This window comes from Tupaia chinensis, unplaced genomic scaffold, assembly GCF_000334495.1.
Source record: "Tupaia chinensis unplaced genomic scaffold, TupChi_1.0 Scaffold000173_1, whole genome shotgun sequence".
NCBI lineage: Eukaryota > Metazoa > Chordata > Mammalia > Scandentia > Tupaiidae > Tupaia > Tupaia belangeri.
The window spans coordinates 1,403,972-1,429,593 of record NW_006159648.1 but is presented as its reverse complement, the minus strand read 5'-3'; the positions used below and the strand labels follow the sequence as shown (position 1 = coordinate 1,429,593).

Below are 25,622 nucleotides of genomic sequence, written 5' to 3'. Positions count from 1 at the left end.
GAGGCTGCACAGTATGATGCAAGGCATTCACCTTTCCTCCCCCACAGCAAGCCCAAGGGGATTCCAGAGTAAGACCCAGAAGCAAACACCCCAAAATGGGACCTGCAGCCTGTTAGTAGCAATGCAAGCTAGACTAGGAAAATTGCCTGTCTCTGGTAGGATGTGGGTGGAAGCAAAGCACCTGGTTATTTTACCAAGTCTGTGGAAGAACATGCGTGTACACACACACACATACTCGTTTTCTTTTCTTCGATTGCTTTATAGTCTCATAGGTGATATGCCAATATAATCATGCACATATTCTATCGTGAACTGCATGCTCAAATGGGTGGTGGTCTACAGATCACAAATATTTTGCTATTTGCATAATTATTAATAAACCACTAATTCAAGATTTATTTAGTTAATTCTGTGAGCCATAAATACTATTAAGAATTCTGGCAAATACATGACATATAAAGCACAAGTCCTTACCTCAAGGATTTTATGATGGTGTAAGGAAGAAAGGTCCATGTGAAGGGTCTTCAAGAATTTTATGGAAAATGAGTAAAACTATGGATTTTAACATTTTTTCCTACACAAAAACTCATCATTTAATCCCATTGTTCTACAAACTTTTTGAATTCCCTTGTATAGACATAGCCATACTTCAGCAGAATGCAATCAATTAAAAACACATTTAAGTGTCATGGACTGCTGTCTACACTTACATTAATTTCCACACACTGCCAATAATGCACCATTGAGTACGTTTCTATTATCCTGCTGCTTCGCACATCTACAAAAAGGAAAAGTGCTTATCAAACCCCACGTCATCTTGCAGTTTGCAAATTCTGACATTTTCAAAATTAACATAACACCATAAAAGCTGGTGGCACCATATTTTCAGTAGAATCAGATCATCAAAGCAGGTGTGCAAGAAAACTTGAATTATGAGAATATATTATCACCATCCTTTAATAACTGGAGTAACTACAAAAGTACAAAATTCCAAAAGGCAAAATGTTTCTCCTGCAGTCTGTGTTCACCAAATACAATACTAAGCTATGGACTTTTTTTTTTTTTTAATTTTTATTTATTTTAATTTGACCAGAGAAAGACACAGAGAGAAAGAAAGGGAAAGCAAGAAAGCAAGTCACCAGGTCCAGGACTCGAACCGCGGTCAGCCATGTGGGATTGTCCAGAGAGCCTAAACGACCATGCCACCCACCAGCCCCACGCTATGGAATTTTCTAGCCATGATAAAAGTTGAAATAGAAAAAAAAAAAAAAGTTCAAATAGCCATATATTCTGGTAAGATTTTTTTGAAAGGGTAAACCTAATTTGTTGTGAGCCTTAAAAGACTCAGACAACCAACCAACAGAGACACTCAGAAATGCTATCCACATTGGGGCCAGCAGGTGGCATGGTGGTTAAGGCGCTGGACACTCCCATATGGCCGACAACAGTTCGAATACTGGACCTGGTGGCTTGCTTTCTCACTTCCCCTCTCTCTGTCTGTGTATCTCTCTCTGGTCAAATTAAAATAAATGATGAATAAGTAAAATTAAATATAGAATTCTTTTTTTAAAAAAAAGAAATTCTATCCACATTTTCTTCACTATATGTCTACATCTATCTTAACCTTTTTGGGACAATTCAAGCATTCATGCAACTTCCTCTATGTACATGAAATCTGTAGCTAAAGATTAGAAGGAATTTAATTCCCATTATTTCAAAATCCCTATAAACTAGCTCATAGACACCTGGTAATATATCATATTGATCACTAAAATCATTAATTTTCTCAGAAACTAGTATGCCTTGCCAACTATTTAATTCAATGTACAGATAAGGAATATAAAGTATAGGTTGAATTCAAAGCCATAAAATATTCTTAAAACTACATATAATAATTGCAAAAGCCTTTGATTTAATATACTCCATTTTAAAAGAAATTAATAAAAGAGCTTTTAGTTTTTCAGCTTTCAAGTCTATGGTCATAATGTCTCAAATATTTTGCCCCAAGTATAAATTAACACTGTAATTTTGCACATTTCAAAACAGCTAATGCATACATTTATACTAAACTTGCATTTAGATCCATTTTTAATGAAAAAATATACTTGTCTTCAGGGTAGGAGTTTAAGGAACAGACTCCAAAAATGAAAAGGCTTTCTATTTTTGCTCATAAATGTCAAATAATTTTAGGTTTGGCAAGAACTTTACAAATATTCTACCAGCCCACTAATGTTATAGATGAGATATATAATTTACCTCAATTTATGCAGTTTCATAGGTAGCAGATGGCAGATTATAACTAAGGTTACTACACGAATTATCTTCCAAATCAGGACACTTTGGAGAGTGAAAGAGGACACTGTAAGGATTACTGCAGGACAACAGCTGTAACCTGGGTCTCTCTGGGCAAACCAGGACATATGGTGAGCCTAACTACAAAACACGTAGTATGTGTTTGCTGTTTTAATTGAGACTATTCAATCTGCTATAGAAGACAGGAAATAAAAAGGATAGATAAAACTTCTGTGTTAAGTATACATCGTGTAGAGGCAAATAGCTTAGGAGACATAGGCAGAACTCAAAAGACAGATTAAGAACACAGAGCAAGTGAGTAAGCCTGTAGCCACGTTTACAGAATAAGTGGAACACGGGTCTGCTCAACAGAAATAACAAGAACGGAACAAATAAGATGGACAGTCCATATACCTTAAAGATCGGGTTGTTGGAAGAGTCACGATGCATTTTTGCATAGAAAAACGCGTAGTGACTTTTCCAACAGCCCTTTCACAAAGCTTAGGTCACATCGCCTCCAGATTGATAAGTTACTCATCGAATCTAAATCTGCCTCCTTCATGACACCCGTTTCTGACCATAAGGTGTTCCCTGATTGAAAAACACAGATATACCTTAGTATCTCAACAGGCAAATCAGTGAACTGCAGCTGTGCCCAGGTGCGTGGGCTTTCACTTCTCTCCAACAGAGCCATAAGCATGTGTTACCCCTAGGTACATCCAGCTATGGAGCTTCCCAGCTAAACTGATTTTTGTAATCACATCATTGACAGCCATAGCTGATGAGGCAGGAAGTAAATAAGTAAATCAGGATAGTCTAACACTGCATAAAACACAATTAAGAAACTGTGGTCCCAGGGCCAGCACATGACATGGTGGTTTAGGAAGTGGGTCCTACACGGTCAACTGCATGTTTGAGTCCCCAATCCAGACTTGAAAAACACGCTGAGTGTGTGTGCATGTGTGCCCAAAATCCTGAGAGAAGAATGGAGGAGAAGGGATTGCAGCATGGTTATCTCCCCTGGAAGGGAGCTGCTTTCTCACTTTCCCTCTTCTGACTCTTTCTCTTTCTCTCTGGCAAGTGCATGTGCCCTATGGCAAAAATTTAAAACAAACAAACAAAAAAGGTGTGGTCCTTTCACCCCATGCAATACTATCCTATTTGTATACAACTACCTTAAGCTCTGTTCTTATATCCTACTAGAGAATAAACCACAAGATTCCAGAATCAAGGCATGTTGATCTGTGAACCTTTCTGCTCCATGACCTGTCAGATTGCATGTTAAAGATTACCCAGCAATCCAGGTTACTATTGCATTGATATGCACTCCCGTAAGGCGGCACATCTCTCAAAAGTCCCAATGATTTATTTACTCATTCAACAAACATGAGTATCTTCTGCACAGCACACTCAATCCTGAGTGCTTAAGACATACATACAAAAGATAGACCCTCTGTTTCTTAAGATTTTTTAAAGAAAAACAGAGGAGTGAACAGACAAGGCCTGGTAGTGTTGTCATATCTCAGCCTTCAGGGATCAAAAAAGGCTTCCCAGAAGAAGTGGCACTAGAGACCATAGGCTAATACAGAACAAATGAGAAGCAGAATCACTAATACTTACTGTTTACTACATGCTACAGGACTTTCTAAGTAATTGATGTGGATTAAGTCATCTAAGACCCATAACAACCTGTGAGATATTACTATAATTCTTACTTAAAAAAAAAAAAAAGAAACACTAGAGAATGAAAGCAGAGTGAGCTCATACATCTTGCAAGTAAGGTATGATTAGAAGTCAGACATTCTGGGCCAACAAACCATTCTCTGGATCAATAAATTACACTGCTTCGTGCCACAAGTACCGACAGCTAAGAGATAACTGGAAATTACCAAGGTAACAAGAGGGAGAGAACAGTACAGGGGTTCAGCAGAGGGCATAATGGTTATGTTGCTGGACACACAGTCAACCACGGTTTGACTCTCAGACCCCATGGTTAAACTCATGCCGGGTGCATTTGCACGCAAGACCAAAATCCTGAGAAGACAATGGAAGAGAAGAGTGGAGTGAGGCCAGTCCCCTTGTGTGGGTTATTTCTCACTTTCTATGTCTCTGTCTTTCTGGCGAACACATGTGCCCTACAGCAAATAATCTCTCAAAAAAAAAAAAAAAAAAGAAAAAAGAGAAGAGGGCATGGGGATGAAGAATCCAATGTAACCTAAGGCAAGAGGAGTCTAAGTACAGCTCAGGGATAAAAAATTGTAAGAGGTGAAGCTGTTAAAGTAGGAAGGCTCAGACAATGAGTTTCAACTTAGGCTTAGTTTAGAAGTTTACAAGGACATGTTACTGTCATCCTTCCCCTAAAAAGCCACACAACTCAAAGTACCACAGTCTTTACTAGAGTGGAAAAAAACTGCTGCATGAAAAATTAAAGCCAAAACCAAACCTTGGAAATTTTTAACTAATAATAACTTTTAAAATTAACCTCAACATCTCATAAAAATTCCACAGAGGATTCTCTGAACGACAATCAAGATTGGAACAAAATGTCCATTTAATCTACAGTAGAAGGCTATCCACGGGTTACCTCACCATTTCTACCGTGTTGCAATTCCACTATGTAATAGTTATGCATAAGCCTATGGCTATGTACTTAGGTTTATGCCAATTAAAGACAGAATACATGCCATAACAGGTGGCCACCAGGAGCTGTTCGGTGATACCATGTCTTCATAGATGTTTAAGATGACAAACAATTTTGTGTACCACAAAATAAAAAATACAGGTAAGAAACAAACCAACAAAATACTTCATAGGCCATTTATAAATTGTTCTGCTAGAATATTTTCCCATGATAGATAATATTATTCATTAGAAATAAAACCAAATAATAAATTAGGTAAAAAAGATACATATTTTTCCTTTAAGATGTGAAACTGTGGGAATATATTACACTCTTAAGACCAACAGTTTCAATGAAATTGAGACATCAATCTGTTTTTCAACTCCTGAATTTTTTTAGAGTATAAATATGTGTTTACTTTTAACACAGAAATAAAGGTGGGCAAAGATGTTTGTGTCTACTAAAATGTTACAAATAATGCTACTTTTTTCATACTTCAAAGCTAGTTTTCATGAATGGATCATTAATAATAAATATTTTTTGCCATAGCATAATTCTGAAATTTTAAAGTAGTTTTTAAAGCCTTCACTCTTTTCTTATAGACTATATAAAAATATATTTTGATTCATCCAGTTACAACTTATTATATTATAGAACATGCAACATTGTTAATTTTCAAATCTGATTCCAAAATATCGTCGTTTCTTTACTTATTTTATATAGTCATCACAACATTCCTGAATAAAAATTTATTATTTTTATTATATACATATTTATGTATGTGTATACACACACACACACACACACACACACACACATATATATATATGTATGTATATACATATGTATGTCCTGTATCCCAGCCTTAAGAACAAAGGGCTGAGTAGTGAGGGGATGAAAATTAAGTGTATCATTTAACTTGACCTTCTCTCCAACCAGCTCCCCCGACTCCTACTCCCAAATCCCTCCTTAGTGAATGAAATTGATCCCCAACGCCTGGTTCATCATCTAGGTTCTCTTTCCCAGTGTCTCCCCTTTCTCTGCTCCCCATTCCTAGTAAGAGCAGGCAGATGCAGAGAAGAAGATTTTAAAACGTAGGAAGTGAGGTCTTCTATAGCTTGGGGCACCAATAAAGGGGGTCCTGGGGCCAGAGAAAAGGACACTGGTCCCTGGTCGCTTCTAGATGTCTTGTCCTTCTGGCGCGGGTTACCATCCCTGGGACCTGTGGTGAGCTGACCTGCTGCGGTGGGCTGGGAGCACTGCGGGCACGCGATCTCCGGGCTGCAGGCTGTGTCTCCCCGGTTCTCAATCCTCCTTGTGCACTGGGGTCTCCACTCAGCTAATCTCCTGAAGATTTTCGGTGTAGCTAGGTTCCTCCACCTCTGTGTCAGGGGCCCACCTCTGCACGTGTTCTTGAAGCTGAACGCAGAGACCCAAACCCGCAGGTGGCCTTTGGCTGAATGACTTCCCAAAGAGCACCCCCAGACACGCCTCCTGACCCTGGTAAATCCCAGGGTGATGCTCTTCCGCTTCCTGAGCTTGGCTTCACTTCCTTCCGCAGAGCTTTGATGTTCAGGAATCCTGTTTTTCTCCACCTTCTGCTTCTCCAGCTTTATAATCAGTGGGACAGCAACGGGGGAAGGGAGGCCCCATCAGGGTTGCTCCTCACCCCGGCTCCCGCTTTGCTCTTGGGCAGGGAGGTCTCCAAGCCCTTCAGGCACGAGCCCCACTCCAATCTGAGGCCCCAGAGCGCCATTCCTCTGCACATGTCACAGGGTCACAGGAATCCCCGCACCATAAAGCTTGGCCCAATGATCCCTGGCCTACCCAGAGAGCCTTGGGAGCCCAGCCCACATCAGCCCTCTCTGGTCCAGAACCTCAACCCCAGAGTATGGGCCAAAAGAGTAAGTCAAAGCTGGGTGTCACAACATAGAGAAGGAAGGTGACACAAGTTGAGGGTTAGAGAAATTTTTTCTTTTCTTTTCTTTTCTTTTTTAAATTGCTGTACAGTGTGTGTGCTCTCCAGAGAGAGATGCACAGAAAGAGACAGAGACAGCACCTCCCAGGGGTGATGTGATCATGCTGAAATCTCTTCTACTCCATTCCCCTCTTGGAATTCTGGGCATAGCGGCACATGCCCCCAGTGTATTTTTTAAGCTGGGAATCCCAGACTCAGACCTGCAGTCAACCATGTGGGATCCAACCACCTCAACCAGCATGCCACCAGTTGGCTCTGGAGAAAATATTTTATTTTTTAAGCATGTGTTCACTTCTACCACTACTTAAGCCTGATCATTTAAAACTAACCAATGATAAAAACTAAAAAGGAACAGGTAATATAGTTTTAACATGGAAGAAGATTATCAAACTTAGTCATATTTCCCCAATTCCATCACATGTGCTCTCCAACCTAATCCTCTCCTATTTGCTCTACTTACGTATAGGGCATTCGAGAAAGGTCACTTAGTCAGTAATTTATCAGTGACAATCAAAAACACTCTCGTTTTCTCATCCATTTAGCTCATGCTCTGTCATCATCCTATTACATATGTATGAACTGTCTATGGATTAACATTAGCCATAATTTGATCGCCTTTAATGGCTTATATATATTTTTTCTTTTCTAAATGTGTGTCCCCAGGATCTGTCCTTGTTCATTCTCTTCTCTGATTTGCCCATCTTATCAACTCTGCTGGCTTTATCATATCTATTCTGAAAGTTCCCAACTTCCATAGTTCACAATAACTTTTCACTTGACACGGAGGTCTACATTTTCAGTCTACACCTCTTAACTCAACATTTCTAAAACCAAATGCACCATTTTTTTCTGAGAAGCCAAAGTTTCCTCTTGATGTCCCAATTCGACGAATGGTACCACCCAATCACCCAGACATCTTTGATGCTTCCCTCAACCTCACCTCCTCTATCCAATTAACAGCCACGTACTGTAGATTTAAACACTCTGTATCTCTCACATCATTCCTCTCCTTTCCAGCCCCTCTGCAATCTCCCCAGTTCAGACACTCATTACCTTCTGCCCTGCTGCAACGACCTCACTGATCTCTCTACTTTCAAGTCCCTCTCAATCCTAACTTTCCCCACACAATCCTGGCAGGCTCTACACCACAATCCTAATTAAGAGCTCCCAAAGAATCCCTTCTGCAGATAAAATTATGTACAAAGTCTCACCCTGACATTTAAGAGCCCCCTACAGGATGGCTACAACCTACCTTTCAAACTTCCTGTCCCACTCTTTCTTTCCTCATGTCCTTCTCTGTTAAAACAGACAATTCACTGTTGAATGAAAATATACCAATTTTATCCAACTCTAACTTTATTCACATAAGTGAATCATTTAGAATACTCATTTCTATCACCTCTCATCTATGCTTGCGAATAACCATAGAGACTTTTCAAGAGGTTATTAAACTATCACCTTATCTAAGAAAGATTTATTCATCTTCCCTTCCCATCTCATATCCAGATATCATTTCCATCTTCCTGAAACTATAATATTATGGCATTTTATTGATACCATATCACAGAATAGATTGTACACCTGGTTTACCTATATCCTTCCTCTCTCATCATCAATAGACCGGAGGAAATAAACAGCTTTATGAAGGATACTGTGCACATTATAGGCACAACATATATGTAAGTTATTTTCTCAACTAAACATTTAGACCTGCCATTCGATCACCCAACTCTGAACCATGACTTTGCCCAAAATACAAAGCCAATATTTTAGAGCATTATTTCTTGTCTTTCCTAACCTAAATAGAAATATTAACAATTACATAACTGAATTCATTGAAAATTCTTCACAGATTTTTCATGATACATTTCTGGTATGATTATTATAAAACCAAGTTTAAAAAAAGGGGGGAGGGAATAAATAGTATTAATGAACCCCTTCTAAGTCTCAAGAACTACATGCATTATCCTACCTTCTATATTTACGTATTTACTTAATCATCGACAATAATGGGTGTATTTTTATGACCATGAGACATAGATGTGATAACAAAGATTTTAAAAACTGAAGTACCTGGCCTTGGTTAAGGGACTTGATGAACAGTTAAGGCTGAGATTGAACACTGACCTCTGTGATTCAAAAGCCTATCAATCACCTGCAGTTCCATACTACCAGACTTTCTGTGGCAGTAAAAAGACAGTGGTGAAGAAGACTGAAACATAGGCCTAAGGACCAAGAAAAAGGACTAACCTCTTTAAAGTAAAAGTTGTGGGAGGGAGGGATCATCAATTTAATTAACTATGGATATAAAAAACAAAAAAAAGAAAACCTGGCCAGATTTCTGCATTTTCATCCTATAGACCAACAAGTGGGGAATGCAGAACCTGAACACATGGGCATAAGGCAGTCTATGAAAATATGTTCTATGCACAGCATCACCTTCTGTTCCATCTTAATTTTGAGGTAAAGCTTCAATAAATATGATGGAAATTTGCTTTCTGTGTCTAGTATACACTTCAGAGCTCTTTTACTACCATCCACTGTTTAAGGAGAATTGAAGGAAAAGGAAGGGATTTTTCTAGTAATTGACTTATTTTGAAAAGTACCTGTAATCAGTAATATAAAATCGCTACTACATATAGACAGCTCTCAGAACATGACAGAAACTCAAAGAATTAATGAAACCATTCAAAATGGATTCTTAATTCGTTTCCAGAGACAGAAGAAGTTTGGGTCTAAATGTCAAAGTGTGGCATCTAGTTTTCATTATTCATACTCTCTATAACAGGAAAATAGCCAAAACTATAATTTCAATAAGCATATTAAAAAGCTACTCATATGCTTCTCAGGTGGAGAGGGAAAATAAATGGTAATTTATGCCAATAGAAACAAAAGACAGTTTATCACATTTTCCTGGAAATACTGGAAGGCCAAACTCATTGGCACATTTGTTTTTAATTGGATACATTGTTTTGGTATTTATACCAATTGGGAAAGAAACAGGATCCTAAAGAAATTCTGGGAAATTATGTTTAGGGCCACCAAACATTGTTTTTAAGCCGTAATACCTGGCCTATTTCCCTAGAGGCCTATTACCTTTCTTCCCACATAAAAACATTATATGACCCTAGATGCACATAAGAATGCTGAAGAGTGATGTGCAAAGGATGTCTTTTGCATACCAATTAGACTTGAAGTTTTTCTAAACTGGAAAATCTCAACTGAAAGATACAAATACATGTGAACAGGGGCTTTTATCTTAAATAATATTATAGTGTCATATAAAACAAGAAAGCGAACACAGCACTTTGAAGGCCACATTATATTATTCTCCTGCAGTACGAGGTACATTCAGAAAGCTGAGCTTGTAAAACAGAGGGCTTTCTTTGTTGTTGCTGTGGCAACATTAATCTTTATTTTTTTCTGCCGCAATTTCTTTCATCTCCCTACCTCCCAATGAATTCCAAGACTTCACCTACACACCTCAGACTGTAATGTAATAGCAAAATGAGAACCAACTTTTCTAAAATCTTAGGACTAATGGGAGTAAGAACATGAGACTATGCTGGAAGGATAACTCACTATCAATCTCAATAACACGGATATAAACATAGTAACAGTCTTAGACTTTCCAGTAACCAGATATGCCAGGTGAAAACAGAAAAATATATTCTGTGACTGTACACACACACGTGCATATACACAGCCACACAAACTCTCAGACAACTCTAATTTAGAATCAGAAGGAATAGCCTTTATTCCCCCAAGAATAGGGCTAGGATTCCAACCCAGCTGGCATAGTCTGTGGCATGCTGGACTGCAGAGATGGAAGCCACGTGGCCAACTGCAAGCTCAGATCCCTGGGTTGACCTGAAAATAACTCCAGGCATGAGTGCAAGAGCCCAAGCTCCTGAGAAGCTGGAGGGCTGAGAAGGGGGATTGTGGTGTGATGAGACCCTGTTGAAGGTTCTCTCTCTCATGCACATGTATGAGCTATCATTAAACAAAATTCAGGCCAAGTGAGTAAAAATGGAGGAAAATCAACCCTATTTAACCTTACATCAAATGTTGGGGCTGAGCTGAAGATACTACTTGCCGAACATGTGGTAGGAAGGGAGCATGATTTGTCTGGTAAACTGATATGACTTCCTTATGGCCTAAGGATAAGACATCTGTGGAGACGTGATTTGAGGTAAGAGAAAATGTGCTGCCTACTAACCTTATTTGCCAGATGTAGGAGTTCTGGCTTATTAGTTTTAAAGCACCTTATATTTCCCTCTCTCTGTTCATTTATTCCTCTGCCTGTGGCTTGTCCAATCAAGGTAGTGATTTTATGGTGTACAGAAGAACTGGCTCCATTCCCAAATCATAACACTAGAATAACCCAACAAACGAGCATTCACCACCATTTTCCCACTCCTATCAGCTTATTATGACACCATCATCCTATGTTCAGTATGTAAGCCTTGTGATTGTGCTCTGGGACAGACAACGTTGAAACTACTTGCTTTGTTTTAACAAATTACTTATTTTATTTTATTTTTATTCTATTTGACCAGAAAGAGCCAGGGGTCTGGGGTGTGAAGTGAGAAGGCAAGTTACCAGGTCTAGGACTTGAATTACAATTGACCATGTGGGAGTCCAGCACCTTAATCACCATGCCACCTGCTAGCTCTGAAAGCACTTGCTTTTTTTGAGTACAGCTTTTATTTTGAGACTTCCAACCAACAAGAACATTAACCATTTCCTTGAGATAATGCATCTATTTATGTTGCTATCAATGGATATACTATTTTAATAACCAGCTTTAATTAGGTAAGAGATTAATCAAGGTTCATTTTGAAGGAATTCTCAAAAGACACATGGAGATTGTTTTCTGTTATAATGCTACTGAAGTACATTCTATATTACACAGTGTTAATGAGAACAAATATAAGCAGAATGGTGTCCTGCTACTTTCCTAATTTTGATATGAAATACTGTACTGAAAAATGAACGAATGCCAAACCTATGTAGACCTAGCAAGATGCGAGAGCTCAAAATCCAGATCTAATCTTGGCTCCAATACAGCTCTGCTAGGTATTACTTGGAAGTAGAAGGAAGGATTGAATGAAAATCCCATCAGATGTTCTTATGTTTCAGGGTCTCTAAGTGATAATCTAGACCAAAACAATCTCCCTGGTGAAGAATATTACTGTCTTTTAAACTTTTCAATGAGAATAAATTATGTTCACAAATACTATTTGACAATACTTTTCTTCAAGACTTGTATATTATATTTACACTATGGATCCTTATGAATTACAATTGACCATGTGGGAGTCCAGCACCTTAATCACCATGCCACCTGCTAGCTCTGAAAGCACTTGCTTTTTTTGAGTACAGCTTTTATTTTGAGACTTCCAACCAACAAGAACATTAACCATTTCCTTGAGATAATGCATCTATTTATGTTGCTATCAATGGATATACTATTTTAATAACCAGCTTTAATTAGGTAAGAGATTAATCAAGGTTCATTTTGAAGGAATTCTCAAAAGACACATGGAGATTGTTTTCTGTTATAATGCTACTGAAGTACATTCTATATTACACAGTGTTAATGAGAACAAATATAAGCAGAATGGTGTCCTGCTACTTTCCTAATTTTGATATGAAATACTGTACTGAAAAATGAACGAATGCCAAACCTATGTAGACCTAGCAAGATGCGAGAGCTCAAAATCCAGATCTAATCTTGGCTCCAATACAGCTCTGCTAGGTATTACTTGGAAGTAGAAGGAAGGATTGAATGAAAATCCCATCAGATGTTCTTATGTTTCAGGGTCTCTAAGTGATAATCTAGACCAAAACAATCTCCCTGGTGAAGAATATTACTGTCTTTTAAACTTTTCAATGAGAATAAATTATGTTCACAAATACTATTTGACAATACTTTTCTTCAAGACTTGTATATTATATTTACACTATGGATCCTTACACATGGAGCCCGAAAGTTGGATTTCTACTCAATACGTAAACCTTTGGTTAACAACGCCATCATTCCTTACCAACCTTCTCCATCTTCTCTTATCTTTCTTATCTCAGCGAATGGTACAGTCATTCATTGTGCAATCTCTCAAGCCATAAACTTGGTTTCCTCTTGTCTTAATCACATGTATGAGGGATCTCTAAATCCCGCCTATTGGTCCTTATCATCACTGCTGTCACTCGCTCCTTGACTCAAGGCTACTAATATCACAAACTCCTAGACCTTATCTGAATCCCTATAATAAACTCCCCATCTCATTTTGAAGCCTCTCCTTTAATCTTCACATTCCTCTAAGATCAACTTAATTTTTCCTGTCTGCTATCAGAAAAATGCCAAACTCCTCATAACGCTATAAGATACTCTTCGTAATCAGATCTTTGACCTTCCCTTTTCTAGATCGTTTTTAGACTGATATCCAAAAGTTACTTTTTGGACTTCTATGCCCTGAGCATACTGGATGAGCACTATTGCTATGTACTCTGCCTGTAACAGTATATTTTCCTTCCATCTCTGGGGTTGGCTAACTACTACTTCTCAACTTGCAGCTAAGGCTCCCTTTTATCTTCAGGAGCACCTTCTCTGCCCCGTCCACACCTGGTAGATAACCCTTGTACATGCTCCACAGCACTCTGCTCCCCACCGCAATAGATGTTGCTAGTACCACTTCAGCTATGCAACTGTTACTGTCTGGGCCTTGGGTCATGCAATGGCCAATGACTTTAATCATCAGAGAAGGAATACTGGTCTAACCCAATGAGGTTAAACTCCTTTTCATGGAGATTTGAACCAAGAGGCAAGAAAGCAAGTGCTAGTTGACAGCTGTTGCTGTGACTCGGAGGAGTGGTAGAGGATTCCGGTAGATAGCCACTTATAATGACAATGAGTAAAGAAAGCTTTTGGAAAGACAAAGACCTGAAGAAAAAGTCCCGTGGGAAAAAACGCCCTGATATTATTTCCTGTTATCTATGGTTTAGTACTCAAGAAACCTTAGACATCTGTAAGATTTACATATTCTTAAAATGTTACTCCTTCTGGCCAGCAGGTGGCATGATGGTTAAGGTGCTGGACTCTCACATAGGTATGTGTCTGTCTGTTGCCCTATAGCAAACTAAATAATAATAAAATAAATAATTCTTAAAACGTTATTCCTTCATTTAGTGCTCTCCCTCAAATACACACACACACAAACACAAACTTGCCCTAATTACTATTTTTTTTTTTACAAATAAAACTCTTGCTTATTTGGGTACAAATGCACTTACCACACCGGACTCTCTCTGTCTATTCCAATAGAACTACTGACAGGTCAAAGTTCATGAGTTTTCCACCTTTGTCTTCCTGGCATTGGATAGAGCATGCATCTGTGTTCTATCCAATGTTGTTGAAAAAAAATAAACAAGTACAGAATGAATGAAGAAATCTCCATTTCTGTTATTTCATAACACAAACTAATTTTAAAGGCTGACTCCTGTTTAAAATCATCAGAAAATTAAATGGAGTATTCTGCCTGCTCATGGACCTGGCTTACTCTGTTTCCTGTAGGAGGCTTATGTGTAGATCCTCTCAATGAACTTTCCATGCATCTGCATGAAAATCACAAATAAAGCAAGAAATATGCTGATTAAAAAAGCCACATTAACATTCCTTTAGCTTCCCTGGGAAGTCTTGATATCTAGTCATTAACTGGGCAATCTGCCCTTAGATGTCTTTCTGCCTTAATATGCTAAAGAGAAACTTATCTTAGATTTTTTTTTAATTCTTTATGCTTTGCTGTTGTAGTCCTAATTTGTATGAATCCAAACACTCATTGCCTCTCAAGTGCTATTAGTTATCAAGAGGCAAATGAATTAGAAGGCAGGAAAGGGCAAAGTTTAATTTCAAACCAGTAACAGGGGTTTTGTTGTTATGAATGTGTCTGTTGGGTTTGTACATGCTTGTTAGCTATCTATACAACATACAAAGGGTATTTTAAAAAGTGGTATCAAGTTTATTTTTCAATGAAAAATTGTGGGGCCAGCAGATGGCAAAGCGGTTCTGTCACTGGACTCCCACATGGCCGACTGTGGTTTGAGTCCTGAACCCGTTGGCTTGAAAATCACACCGGGCACATAGGCATGGGAGCCCAGGATTCCAGGATAAAATGGAAGAGAAGGTATTATAGCATGGCCATCACCCCTGAGGGGGGATTTCTCACTTTCTCTCTCACTGTGTCTGTCTCTGACTCTCTAGCAAGAGCACATGCCATATGGCAAAACACTCTTAAAGAAAAAAAAGAAAAAGATTGACTTGGGACTGGGCAGTGGTGCAGTGATAATGCAATCAATGCTCTGTGAGGCCACCTTATATAGGAAGGTTCCAGGTTTGTATCCAGAGACTTCTCTGAACACACTGCCTATGTGCATGCCCATGATCTAGGGCTGGTGGAGGCTGAGGGAGGACAGCTGCATCAAGACTCTGTTAGGATGACTGTCTCTCTGTCTCTGTCTTTTTTTGCTTAGGGAAGAAGCAAATAACCAAACCAAAAACAAAACAAAACAAAACAAAACAAAACAAAAACAGACTTAATTGATATGAACCTTTATAATTTATCTTTATTTTTTAGTGTTATGTATTTGTTTAAAGTTTCATTTAACTTTATTTATTTTACTTTGACCAGAGAGGGACAGAGAGAGAGGGAAAGTGAGAAAACAAACCACCAGGTCTGGGACTCAAACTTTAGTCAGCCATGTGGAAGTCCAGTGCCCTTAACTGCCACGCTATCTGCTGGTCCCAAGTATTATATTCTTAAAGTAATTTATTTCTATAGCAGGTTGAGGACAGTGGCAGAGGGGAGAAAACAAGTTCACTAACATTTTCTTATTTGAATCCCTCTGTGTTTTTTTCATTTAAAAAGCTGAAGATAATGTGATATCTCCTACTTCAATTTCATTCTGAATACCTGTCGAAGCACCCTCCGTGCACATACTGCCTTCTGTACTGGGAAGGATTAAGGCCCTGTAATACGTACTCATTCTTCTTTCTTCTTTCTGCGTGGTACACACTCAGATGACATCAGTCACTCTCTGTCTCACTGATAAAATTATTGTTGCAGAAAAGCAAGTTTCAAAAAGTCTCATCTTATCCTAACAGATTCACATGATTCTGTAAGCTCCTTTTACATCACAAGATGTCACCCCAGTCTCCATTTATGAGACCACGCACAATCTGCTTGTACCCTCATTTTTGTCTCTGTCCAAAAAAGAATACAGTGCAATTTTCTTATTGTAACTTGAGAGGATGATTTAAAAGCCACGACTACATTACCTGCCATAGATAAAACAAAACCTAAACTGGCAATGTAAAAAAAAGTCTAAAAACAGGCAAATGGTTAAATTCAGCCAACTTCTTAGCTTCTATAGGAAAAATTCCTCTGATCGATGGATAGTCTAAGTTTTTACCAGAAGACAAAACTGTTGTGTTTATGTTATTTACTGATCTAGTTTTAAGCCCTACTCAAAAGTTATATATCATTTTGAATTTCTTTTTCCTTCATATTAAAAATTCTGATGCAATTATAAATATTAGTGTAGACTGAACAGTATTATTTTAATATTATTTTATGATGTAAATCAAGAAACAAAGTTATAATGAAATGTTTGTGACTATTGATGCTTATTCTAGAAATTAAAAAAAAAAAATCAGTGCAGTCAGTTCAGAGGATTATCGGTTTGAAAAGATAATGCAAAACAAAGCAGAAAGGGGAAAACAAAGTTGCTAACGATTGTCTACCATACATTGCCCTGAAACGTTCAGAACATGTTGACGTCCACTCAAGCTTCTGTGGAGGGTACGCACTCACCCACCCTTGGCTGCCTGTCACCACTGCTGCCCACCACCCACGACCACCAAGGATGAAAAGCTCATTTGAATAAAAAGACTCAAGGTCATTAACTGGCCCATATCACTGAGAAGACAGAGGCACTGTGATGGCAAAGGCCCCCAGATGCTCACTTCCCATGTGGCTGCAGTAACAGAAGAGTTTGTTTCCCTTTTAAAATCTCAACTGCATTTATGTGGCACTTTCTTCATCACTGACCCAAACACAGTATCACAACCTGTTCTGCTAGAGACTTCCATAGTGAACATAAGCTCAGCTAATGTAGGGATGTTTCATATTCCTCTTTCCATGTTCCTTGTATATATATTCTCTTCAAAGGATTAGTGAGTAGAAAGGGTGACTGTGTGTGTGTGTGTATGTTTTCACTGCCAGAAGGCACATTGCTCACCAGAGAGACAGAGAAACAGAGAGAGAGAGAGAGAGAAAGCAAGCAAGCGCGTGAATCCCCAACAGGACCCTGTCACGCAGCAATCCCTTCTTCATTTCTCCACCCTGACGGGATTTGGAGCACACCTGGTATGTTTTTCAAGCCTCTAGGCCTGAAGTTAGAACCATGGCCAGCTACATGGGATCTAGTTCTTTTAACTACTACAGGCTATAGGCTGGCCTAGATAACTGTGTTTTGATGGAAGACTTTATATTCATGATTCTCTATAGCCAAATGCTACCCAGCAATTTCCATGTTGTGGAACACAAAAGAAAATGATAAATATTATACCACTTAGGAGAAATTACATGGATGCAAGTGTCTATATTAAGTTTTGTGAGAAAAAGTAAAGTGAAATTGCTGAAATATTATGTAAAAATAAAATATAAAGTGCTATAACTTGGAAAATGGTTTATCCCACAAAGTTTCATGTTTTGAAATTTGATCTCCATGTGTGGTGACTGATTGGGTCATGGTGATTGGATCATGAAGGCACCAGTCTTAAGAGTGTGATCATGTTGTCTTGCAGAACTGAACGAGTTGTAGCTGTGATAATGAGAGGTTAGTTGTCACAAGAGAATGTTGTTATAAAAGAGAGCTCCATGCAGCTCACTTTCCCTCGCTCTCCACCTACAATCTCTCTGCCTCTGACAGCCACATTGCCTAAACTGATGTCAGTTCATACCTGTTGACCTTCCAGCCACCAGAATCTTGAGTCTAATAAACCTCAATTTCTTTATAAATTGTGCAGTCTCAGGGACTTCCGTTAGCAACATAAAAATGAACTAAGACACAAAGTAATGATGAAAAAAGAACCGAATTTTGTGTACATATGAAATAATGCTCCTCACTGGAGCTTCACGGGCTAGATGTCACACTCACTGTGGTATCAGATGCAGACGCCATCTTACATCCCAACATTTTCACAAGAAAATTAGATTGCTTCTGAAACTATCTTTTTCTACTAGGTTTAGTGCTTTAAATGACTATACCCACATCTTAAACCTGGCATCTTAGTAATAATTTTCTAAAAATGTTGGGTAGTTTCCAGTGATGAAAAAAAAATTTTTCAGACAAGATGATGATCAGAGATGTTAAAATGTATCTTTCACATCCACTCTAATTTCACAATAGTTGAAATTGTCACCAAAAATTTGAATTTCCTGTGATAAGGCAAAACCATTTCAAGTCCAATAAAAAAACATTGAAACCAAACATATCAAACTAAAAGGAAGCTCTCATGGAGCAGGAGCATGCACTGCTAAAATGACTGTCTAGGGTATCACTAAGTGGAAACATCAACCACCAAGAGGGGACACAGCGTAAACATAAGCGAGGATTTAAAAATTTGGAGCACTGGCTGGGATGGGCCTCCCAGGAGTCCCCTCCCCACCACCCCCAGCCCTCGAGCCCCACCGCTGGCCGCACCTTGGGCTGCAATCTGTGCTCCTTGGGCACCTGGACCACGACCTCCTCTGGACGCTCCACGGGGCCCTTGTCCGCGATGAGCAGCGGCGCGCTCTGCAGCTGGCTGCTGAAGGAGATGTCTTGGTGGCTGAGCGCCTCCTGGGCTGCGCTCGGCATGTCGCAGCGAAGCAGCAAGGGCTGGATGTCGTTCGTTGTGCTTGCCACCTGCGGGGACCGCAGGGCGCACCATCAGACCCTGCTCGGCTCAGGCCACACAGAGGGGCCCAGGGAGAGGCAATTCCCAAGGCTGCTCTTTGCTACAGGCCAGGACTTTGGCCACCCCACGCCCCACCCGGATAACCCAGAGCTGAAGACAGCTTCCCTCCTGGTCCCTAGCGTGACACTGTGCCACGTAAATGTCATTTTTATTGATTTATTTATTTTTCCATAGAGTGCCTACATTCACCAAAGAGAGACAGAGAGAGAGGGAAAGTGAAAAATCATCTCCCAGGGGGGATGGCCATGCAGCAATCCCTTCTCCTCTATTCTTCTCTCAAGATTTTGGGCACGCAGCACCTCTGCCTGGCCTGTTTTTCAGCCTGGACTCCAGGCATGGAGTCAGCCATGTTGGACCTGGAGTCTTAACTACCACATTAACTAACCCAACATTATGTTAATTAAGGAGACACCTCATCCTCATCCCTAACAATGATTACATAATCAGGCATAATTAACGAAAGAATAAGCTACCTGAAAAAATATAAATATTACTTATATTTTCACAGATTCACAGCATTCTGATATACATTATGGGCACTAAATATCTATATAAGTGTAAATAAAAATGTTGGTTACTGAATTTAAGTTTCACAGAATAAAAACTTGGTAAGTGAATAACGGGTACAGAAATGTTTCAGAAAGGTGAGGGGATGTTTTTGTTTGTTTATTTGGTTTTATGTGGTGTAGGGCTACACTTATATGGATTGCTTTATATTTATTTATATGTTTTCAGGTTGTTTAACATTTTTTGAGATTGCTGTATTAAGATCTGTGGTGGATATTAAGGAGAAAAGGATATACATACATTTTTGCCATTTACATACACAGTGATTTTACTGACAAATGGTACATATTACATAAATGAATAAATATGGGAGACCAAGACAATAACGAGGAAATAAAATTGTACACATGTGATTTGAAAAAATAATTTAGAAAACAGTCATACATTACATGTTATGGAAACCAGAGCTATTTAATTACAGGTTCCCCTCCCCCCCCCCGTCAATTGATACATGACATTCACATTTCTCCACACTAGTTTCAACTAGCGCAGTTAGTAGTAATGATAATGAAAATTTACCTGCTGACAGAAAGGAAGAGCTTACAAAGAGAAAATTTGCTTTACACAAATATTTTTAACAAATTATAACATGCATAGTTAAAAACATTAATCATGTTATACCTCTAACATTAAACAGGAAGAAAAACTAAGAAAAGCAGTAATGCAAGATAATTTGGTACTCTTTTTAAAACTGCAAGTTTATACAGTGTTGGTATAATTTCTTGACACAGAAAGTATCTGTGAAACAATGAGGAGAAACATACCCTTTCCAGATAACACAAAATGAAACCGTTTATAGAAAAAAAAGTCATATTAAGAAATCTGCAAATCATCCACCTATTAAAAAAACTCACAACTTAAATCCCAGAAATTACCCCACACTATTATTTTTATTGGAATTCATAGTAATATGTTTTTACTAAGGCATCTAGGCAAAAGCTATCTTGAATGCCCCCCCTTCTTTTTTAATAGGTTTTTGCCATGGGGTTTGCGCACTCACTGGAAAGAGACAGAGAGAAGGAAAGTGAGAAATCACCCTGCTTCCCACCAAGGGGGAACAGCCATGCCACAATCCCTTCTCATCCTGGGATTTTGGCTGTGCACACACACACACACTTGGTGTGAGTTTCAAGCTGCCAGGGGACTCAAACTATGGTCAATTATGTGGTGATCTAGCACCTTAACCACCACATCACCTATTGACCCTCCTAACTGCCATTTTGACAGGATGAACAAAATATGGGCAAAGAAGGAAACGAGTTGTAAGACAAAAAAATTTGTAAAAATAAAAAAAAAAATCACTAATTGCTTTTTGATGGTCCACTCTAGTGCCATCTTTATTGATTTTTGATGTCTAAAATAGCTCCTCACTGCCCAAAATGACAATGAGACTTAATTTTTAAATATTTGTTACAGGAATACCTGCAAGCATGCTGTTCCAAACAACTTTATAACTACTCTACGTAAGAAAATTAGCGAAAGCTTATCAGTACATGTTATCCTACAAGGTTCAGTCCTTATAAAGCACGAAGATTTAGTCAAGGTAACAACAGCACATTTGGAGAGACAGAAATGTGCTTATTTGTCCATTCCATTAACAAATATTTACTGAGTTCCCATTTGTCCTTTTTTAGGGGCTAGAGAACTTGGCGAACAAAACAGACCACACACCTACTTTAAGGAATGGCACATCTAGTGAAGGAAATAGGGAAAATAAAAATAGATAATTTTTTAATACCATATGAGTGATCTTCAGAAAATTCAGAGTAATATGCAAAACAGAAAATATAGGGGTAAAATTGAAATAGATTGCAGTGAGATCTGAGGTTGTGAGTCATATAAAATTTTTTTAAAAAAATTAAAAACAGGCACAAAAAATATTTCAGGTTAGTGCAAGGGCCTCAAGGCTCAAACCATCCTGGTTTGTTCCAGAAGCAGCAGAATGGTCAATGTGGCTAGGTACCGTGATCAAGGAGCAAAGAAGTCCAGAATGAGGTTGGGAAGGGAAACAAAACCATGAGCTTTTGTGAACCAGGGTCATGAGGTTAGTTTGGGGACAATGAAGCATCTGTTTAGAACAATTAAACTCTTTTGAAGGTAGACTAGAGCAGGACATGGACAGATGTGGGAAGGGCGATCTTTTCTAGAGATCAATTATTGTCAGGAACGGCCCATTTCTAAGAGTAGGCAGAGAATCTCAATCAATACTAAAATGCGTATACAATGGAATCAAGTATCAACTGAGAAATATGATAGTGTCTCTATCTACATAAAAGACTCCTGTCATAAAGAAGGAAAAAGAACATGTGCCTACTAGAACTAGAAAATAAACTATTGGAGACCTACACAGAGTACACTCGGTTCAGGGAAAAAAATTAATTTCATGGAGTGAGATTTAAGAATATAAAATACCAGATTAAGCAGACTTTTAAACGGGAAGACATTAGACTCTAAAATGTTCTGTGCATCTGGAGTCTCTTGACGACCATTCATCATCACTAATTGCTTTTTGATGGTCCACTCTAGTGCCATCTTTATTGATTTTTGATGTCTAAAATAGCTCCTCACTGCCCAAAATGACAATGAGACTTAATTTTTAAATATTTGTTACAGGAATACCTGCAAGCATGCTGTTCCAAACAACTTTATAACTACTCTACGTAAGAAAATTAGCGAAAGCTTATCAGTACATGTTATCCTACAAGGTTCAGTCCTTATAAAGCACGAAGATTTAGTCAAGGTAACAACAGCACATTTGGAGAGACAGAAATGTGCTTATTTGTCCATTCCATTAACAAATATTTACTGAGTTCCCATTTGTCCTTTTTTAGGGGCTAGAGAACTTGGCGAACAAAACAGACCACACACCTACTTTAAGGAATGGCACATCTAGTGAAGGAAATAGGGAAAATAAAAATAGATAATTTTTTAATACCATATGAGTGATCTTCAGAAAATTCAGAGTAATATGCAAAACAGAAAATATAGGGGTAAAATTGAAATAGATTGCAGTGAGATCTGAGGTTGTGAGTCATATAAAATTTTTTTAAAAAAATTAAAAACAGGCACAAAAAATATTTCAGGTTAGTGCAAGGGCCTCAAGGCTCAAACCATCCTGGTTTGTTCCAGAAGCAGCAGAATGGTCAATGTGGCTAGGTACCGTGATCAAGGAGCAAAGAAGTCCAGAATGAGGTTGGGAAGGGAAACAAAACCATGAGCTTTTGTGAACCAGGGTCATGAGGTTAGTTTGGGGACAATGAAGCATCTGTTTAGAACAATTAAACTCTTTTGAAGGTAGACTAGAGCAGGACATGGACAGATGTGGGAAGGGCGATCTTTTCTAGAGATCAATTATTGTCAGGAACGGCCCATTTCTAAGAGTAGGCAGAGAATCTCAATCAATACTAAAATGCGTATACAATGGAATCAAGTATCAACTGAGAAATATGATAGTGTCTCTATCTACATAAAAGACTCCTGTCATAAAGAAGGAAAAAGAACATGTGCCTACTAGAACTAGAAAATAAACTATTGGAGACCTACACAGAGTACACTCGGTTCAGGGAAAAAAATTAATTTCATGGAGTGAGATTTAAGAATATAAAATACCAGATTAAGCAGACTTTTAAACGGGAAGACATTAGACTCTAAAATGTTCTGTGCATCTGGAGTCTCTTGACGACCATTCATCCAGCATCCTCTCATCTAAGTTCCTATCTCAGTTTCTACTCCCATGTAGAGATCTCATCATCCCTGTAAAAGGAATCCAGGGCCACTAATCATTGGCAGCAAAACAGGAGGGGCCCTTAGATTGCCTTCATATAGAAAGGCTATGAAAACAGGGCTGAAAGCTTAACTTTTGTTTTAAAAAACTTGTATATATTACATTTGAAACTGTATGATTTCCAGAGAAATATTTATTTGAGTTATAAATATAAATCCAATTTGTCTTCATGAAGTTATTATAAAAATAAGTGTTCTAGATAAACATCACAGTTATGTCTGGTATTCCATTAGAAACCTAGAAGAGGAAGTCAAGCATCTCTGCTAGAATCCTCCCAAGCTTCATGAGAAGAGGTCATGATCAGAAATGCACCACATCCTTGGGGCACAACTGTATTAAAAGCTGCATGTTTCTTTGAGTCATGGAAGGTGGTATCTGAATCCTGGCATTGTCCCACCATCTGTTTGAATTCTATACTGAGTTCTAAAAACAAATTAAGTTCTTCCCTGGAAATACTTTTCTACAGACATGTGAAGAGAGCTTTTACATCCTAAATGTCTCTTTTCTTCTCTAGATCCTTGAGGAAAAAAAAGCTTCTTTCAAATTAACTATGAAAAAAATACTCCAGCTTGTTGCAGCATTAAGTGACAAATTTGGAGGCAAACTACTCCCAGGGTCAGTCTCCCATCGCCAGTCAAGACCACAGGTTTAAGTGACTGTATGTCATTTTGAGATGTTTTGAAGGTAATTTTGGTTCTGACACAGGATGTGAAGATAAAGCTAATGTGTCTGGTTCTTTCCAGCCGTCTTCAGGGAAAGTTAAATTTCATTCTTATCTTTTTTAAAAAATTGCAATATACAATGAAGGCTTTCATTGAAAATGAGTATTTTTTAAATCATAGATAATATATAATACTCATCATAAATAACATAAGAGAGATTGCTGTGGGACCAGCAGGTGGTGTGGTGGTGAAGACACTAAACTACCACATGGCTGACCATGGTTCAAGTCCTGGATCTGGTGGCTTTGCATTTTCATTTTCTCTCTCTCTTTGGTGAATGCATATGCCCTGAAGCAAATTTTAAAAATAATAATAAACACAATTAAATATTCAGAAAATAAAATAGATATTGTATCTAAATCTTTTACAAGACTACTTCATATTTATATGTCTTTACCTTGTAAATACTTTGATTCTGGTTTATTGGGAAACAAGTGTGAGATATAAAAACCATCATCTTATAAGTACTAAGATGAGAGGCCAGATGAGGTGTGGTGGTTAAGGAGCTGGACTCCCACATGGTTGACCATAGGTCAAGTCCCAGATCTGTGGCTGGAAAATCACACTAGGCACATGTGTATGCATGCCCCAAATCCCAAGAGGATACTGGAGAAGAAGAGATTACAATCTGGTCATCCCCTCAGGGGGTGATCTCTCACTTTCCCTCTCTCAATCTCTCTATCTCTCTTCCTTGAGTACAAGTGCCCTACTGGGAAAAGCCTTTTAAACAAAACTACTAAAATGATCAAAATATTATTTCACGTATAGTGTCCCAAAGTTAAAGGCCACCAGAACATCCAGGTTTCAGAATGTAGGTTGTAGATGTTTATAGGGCAACAAGTAAGAAAAGGCAAAATAATGAGTATTTAAGAGTATGTGTTCTTCTGATAGCCATAGCAGAATTTTCATGTTAACTGAAATATACAATTGAAATAAACAGCAAGAATTTCAGAATTCAATGGTTTATGCTTTCAGAGACAATACCGGTTTTTAAACAATTAAAAACTATATTAAGTAAGCATTGTTTCTGATCAAGTACAGCTATTTCTGTTTTCTGTCTCCTTATTGAGTACTTATGTAATTCAGTCAATTATTCAGCTTCTTTCTCTAAAGAGATATTGATTATAGCAGTGAGCACAGAATCTAAATAAAACAATGGGCTACAGTTCTAAGATACCTCTACTATGAGAAAAATGCTTGGAACAAACCCACCTGGCCATATTTACCTGTGTTACAAGTGACTTAACTTTCATATGCTAAGGACGTTTCTCCCAGGTCATTTATTTTGGTCCTTTATTCTTATTTATTTTCATTTGACCAGAGAGGGACAGAGTGATAGTGAGGGAGGGAGTGAGGGAGGGAGGGAGGGGGGGGAGAGAGAGAGAGAGAGAATGCAAGCCACCAGGTCTGGGACTCGAACCAAGATGGGTCATGTAGGAGTCCAGTGCCCTTAACAACCATGCCACTTGCCGGCTCCTATTTTTGTCTTTTTAGGTAACATTTTACCATGTTTGTTAGTTAGCTAATATGATCCTTGTAGATTTTAAAATGAATCCTAAAATAGCTATGACCCTAACCTACATACTCAACTTTGCCTTCCACTAGTATCTGTGCGATACAAAATACTTACCCTTCAGTAT

At 38.4% G+C, this 25,622-nt stretch overlaps 1 protein-coding gene across 10 annotated transcripts in view; it reads right to left on the bottom strand.

Moving 5' to 3' along the window:
- ADGRL3 (adhesion G protein-coupled receptor L3) overlaps positions 1 to 25,622 on the bottom strand; it is a 609,531-nt gene that overhangs the window by 567,519 nt on the left and 16,390 nt on the right. For 9 of the 10 annotated variants that reach the window (XM_006146256.3, XM_006146257.3, XM_014586938.2 and 6 more), the window contains exon 2: positions 18,654 to 18,857. The exons of the other annotated variant lie outside the window; for it this stretch is intronic. In XM_006146256.3, the coding sequence (XP_006146318.1) occupies positions 18,654 to 18,857 (204 nt within the window). The remainder of the gene's footprint in view (positions 1 to 18,653; positions 18,858 to 25,622) is intronic. 10 annotated transcript variants of the gene reach the window in all.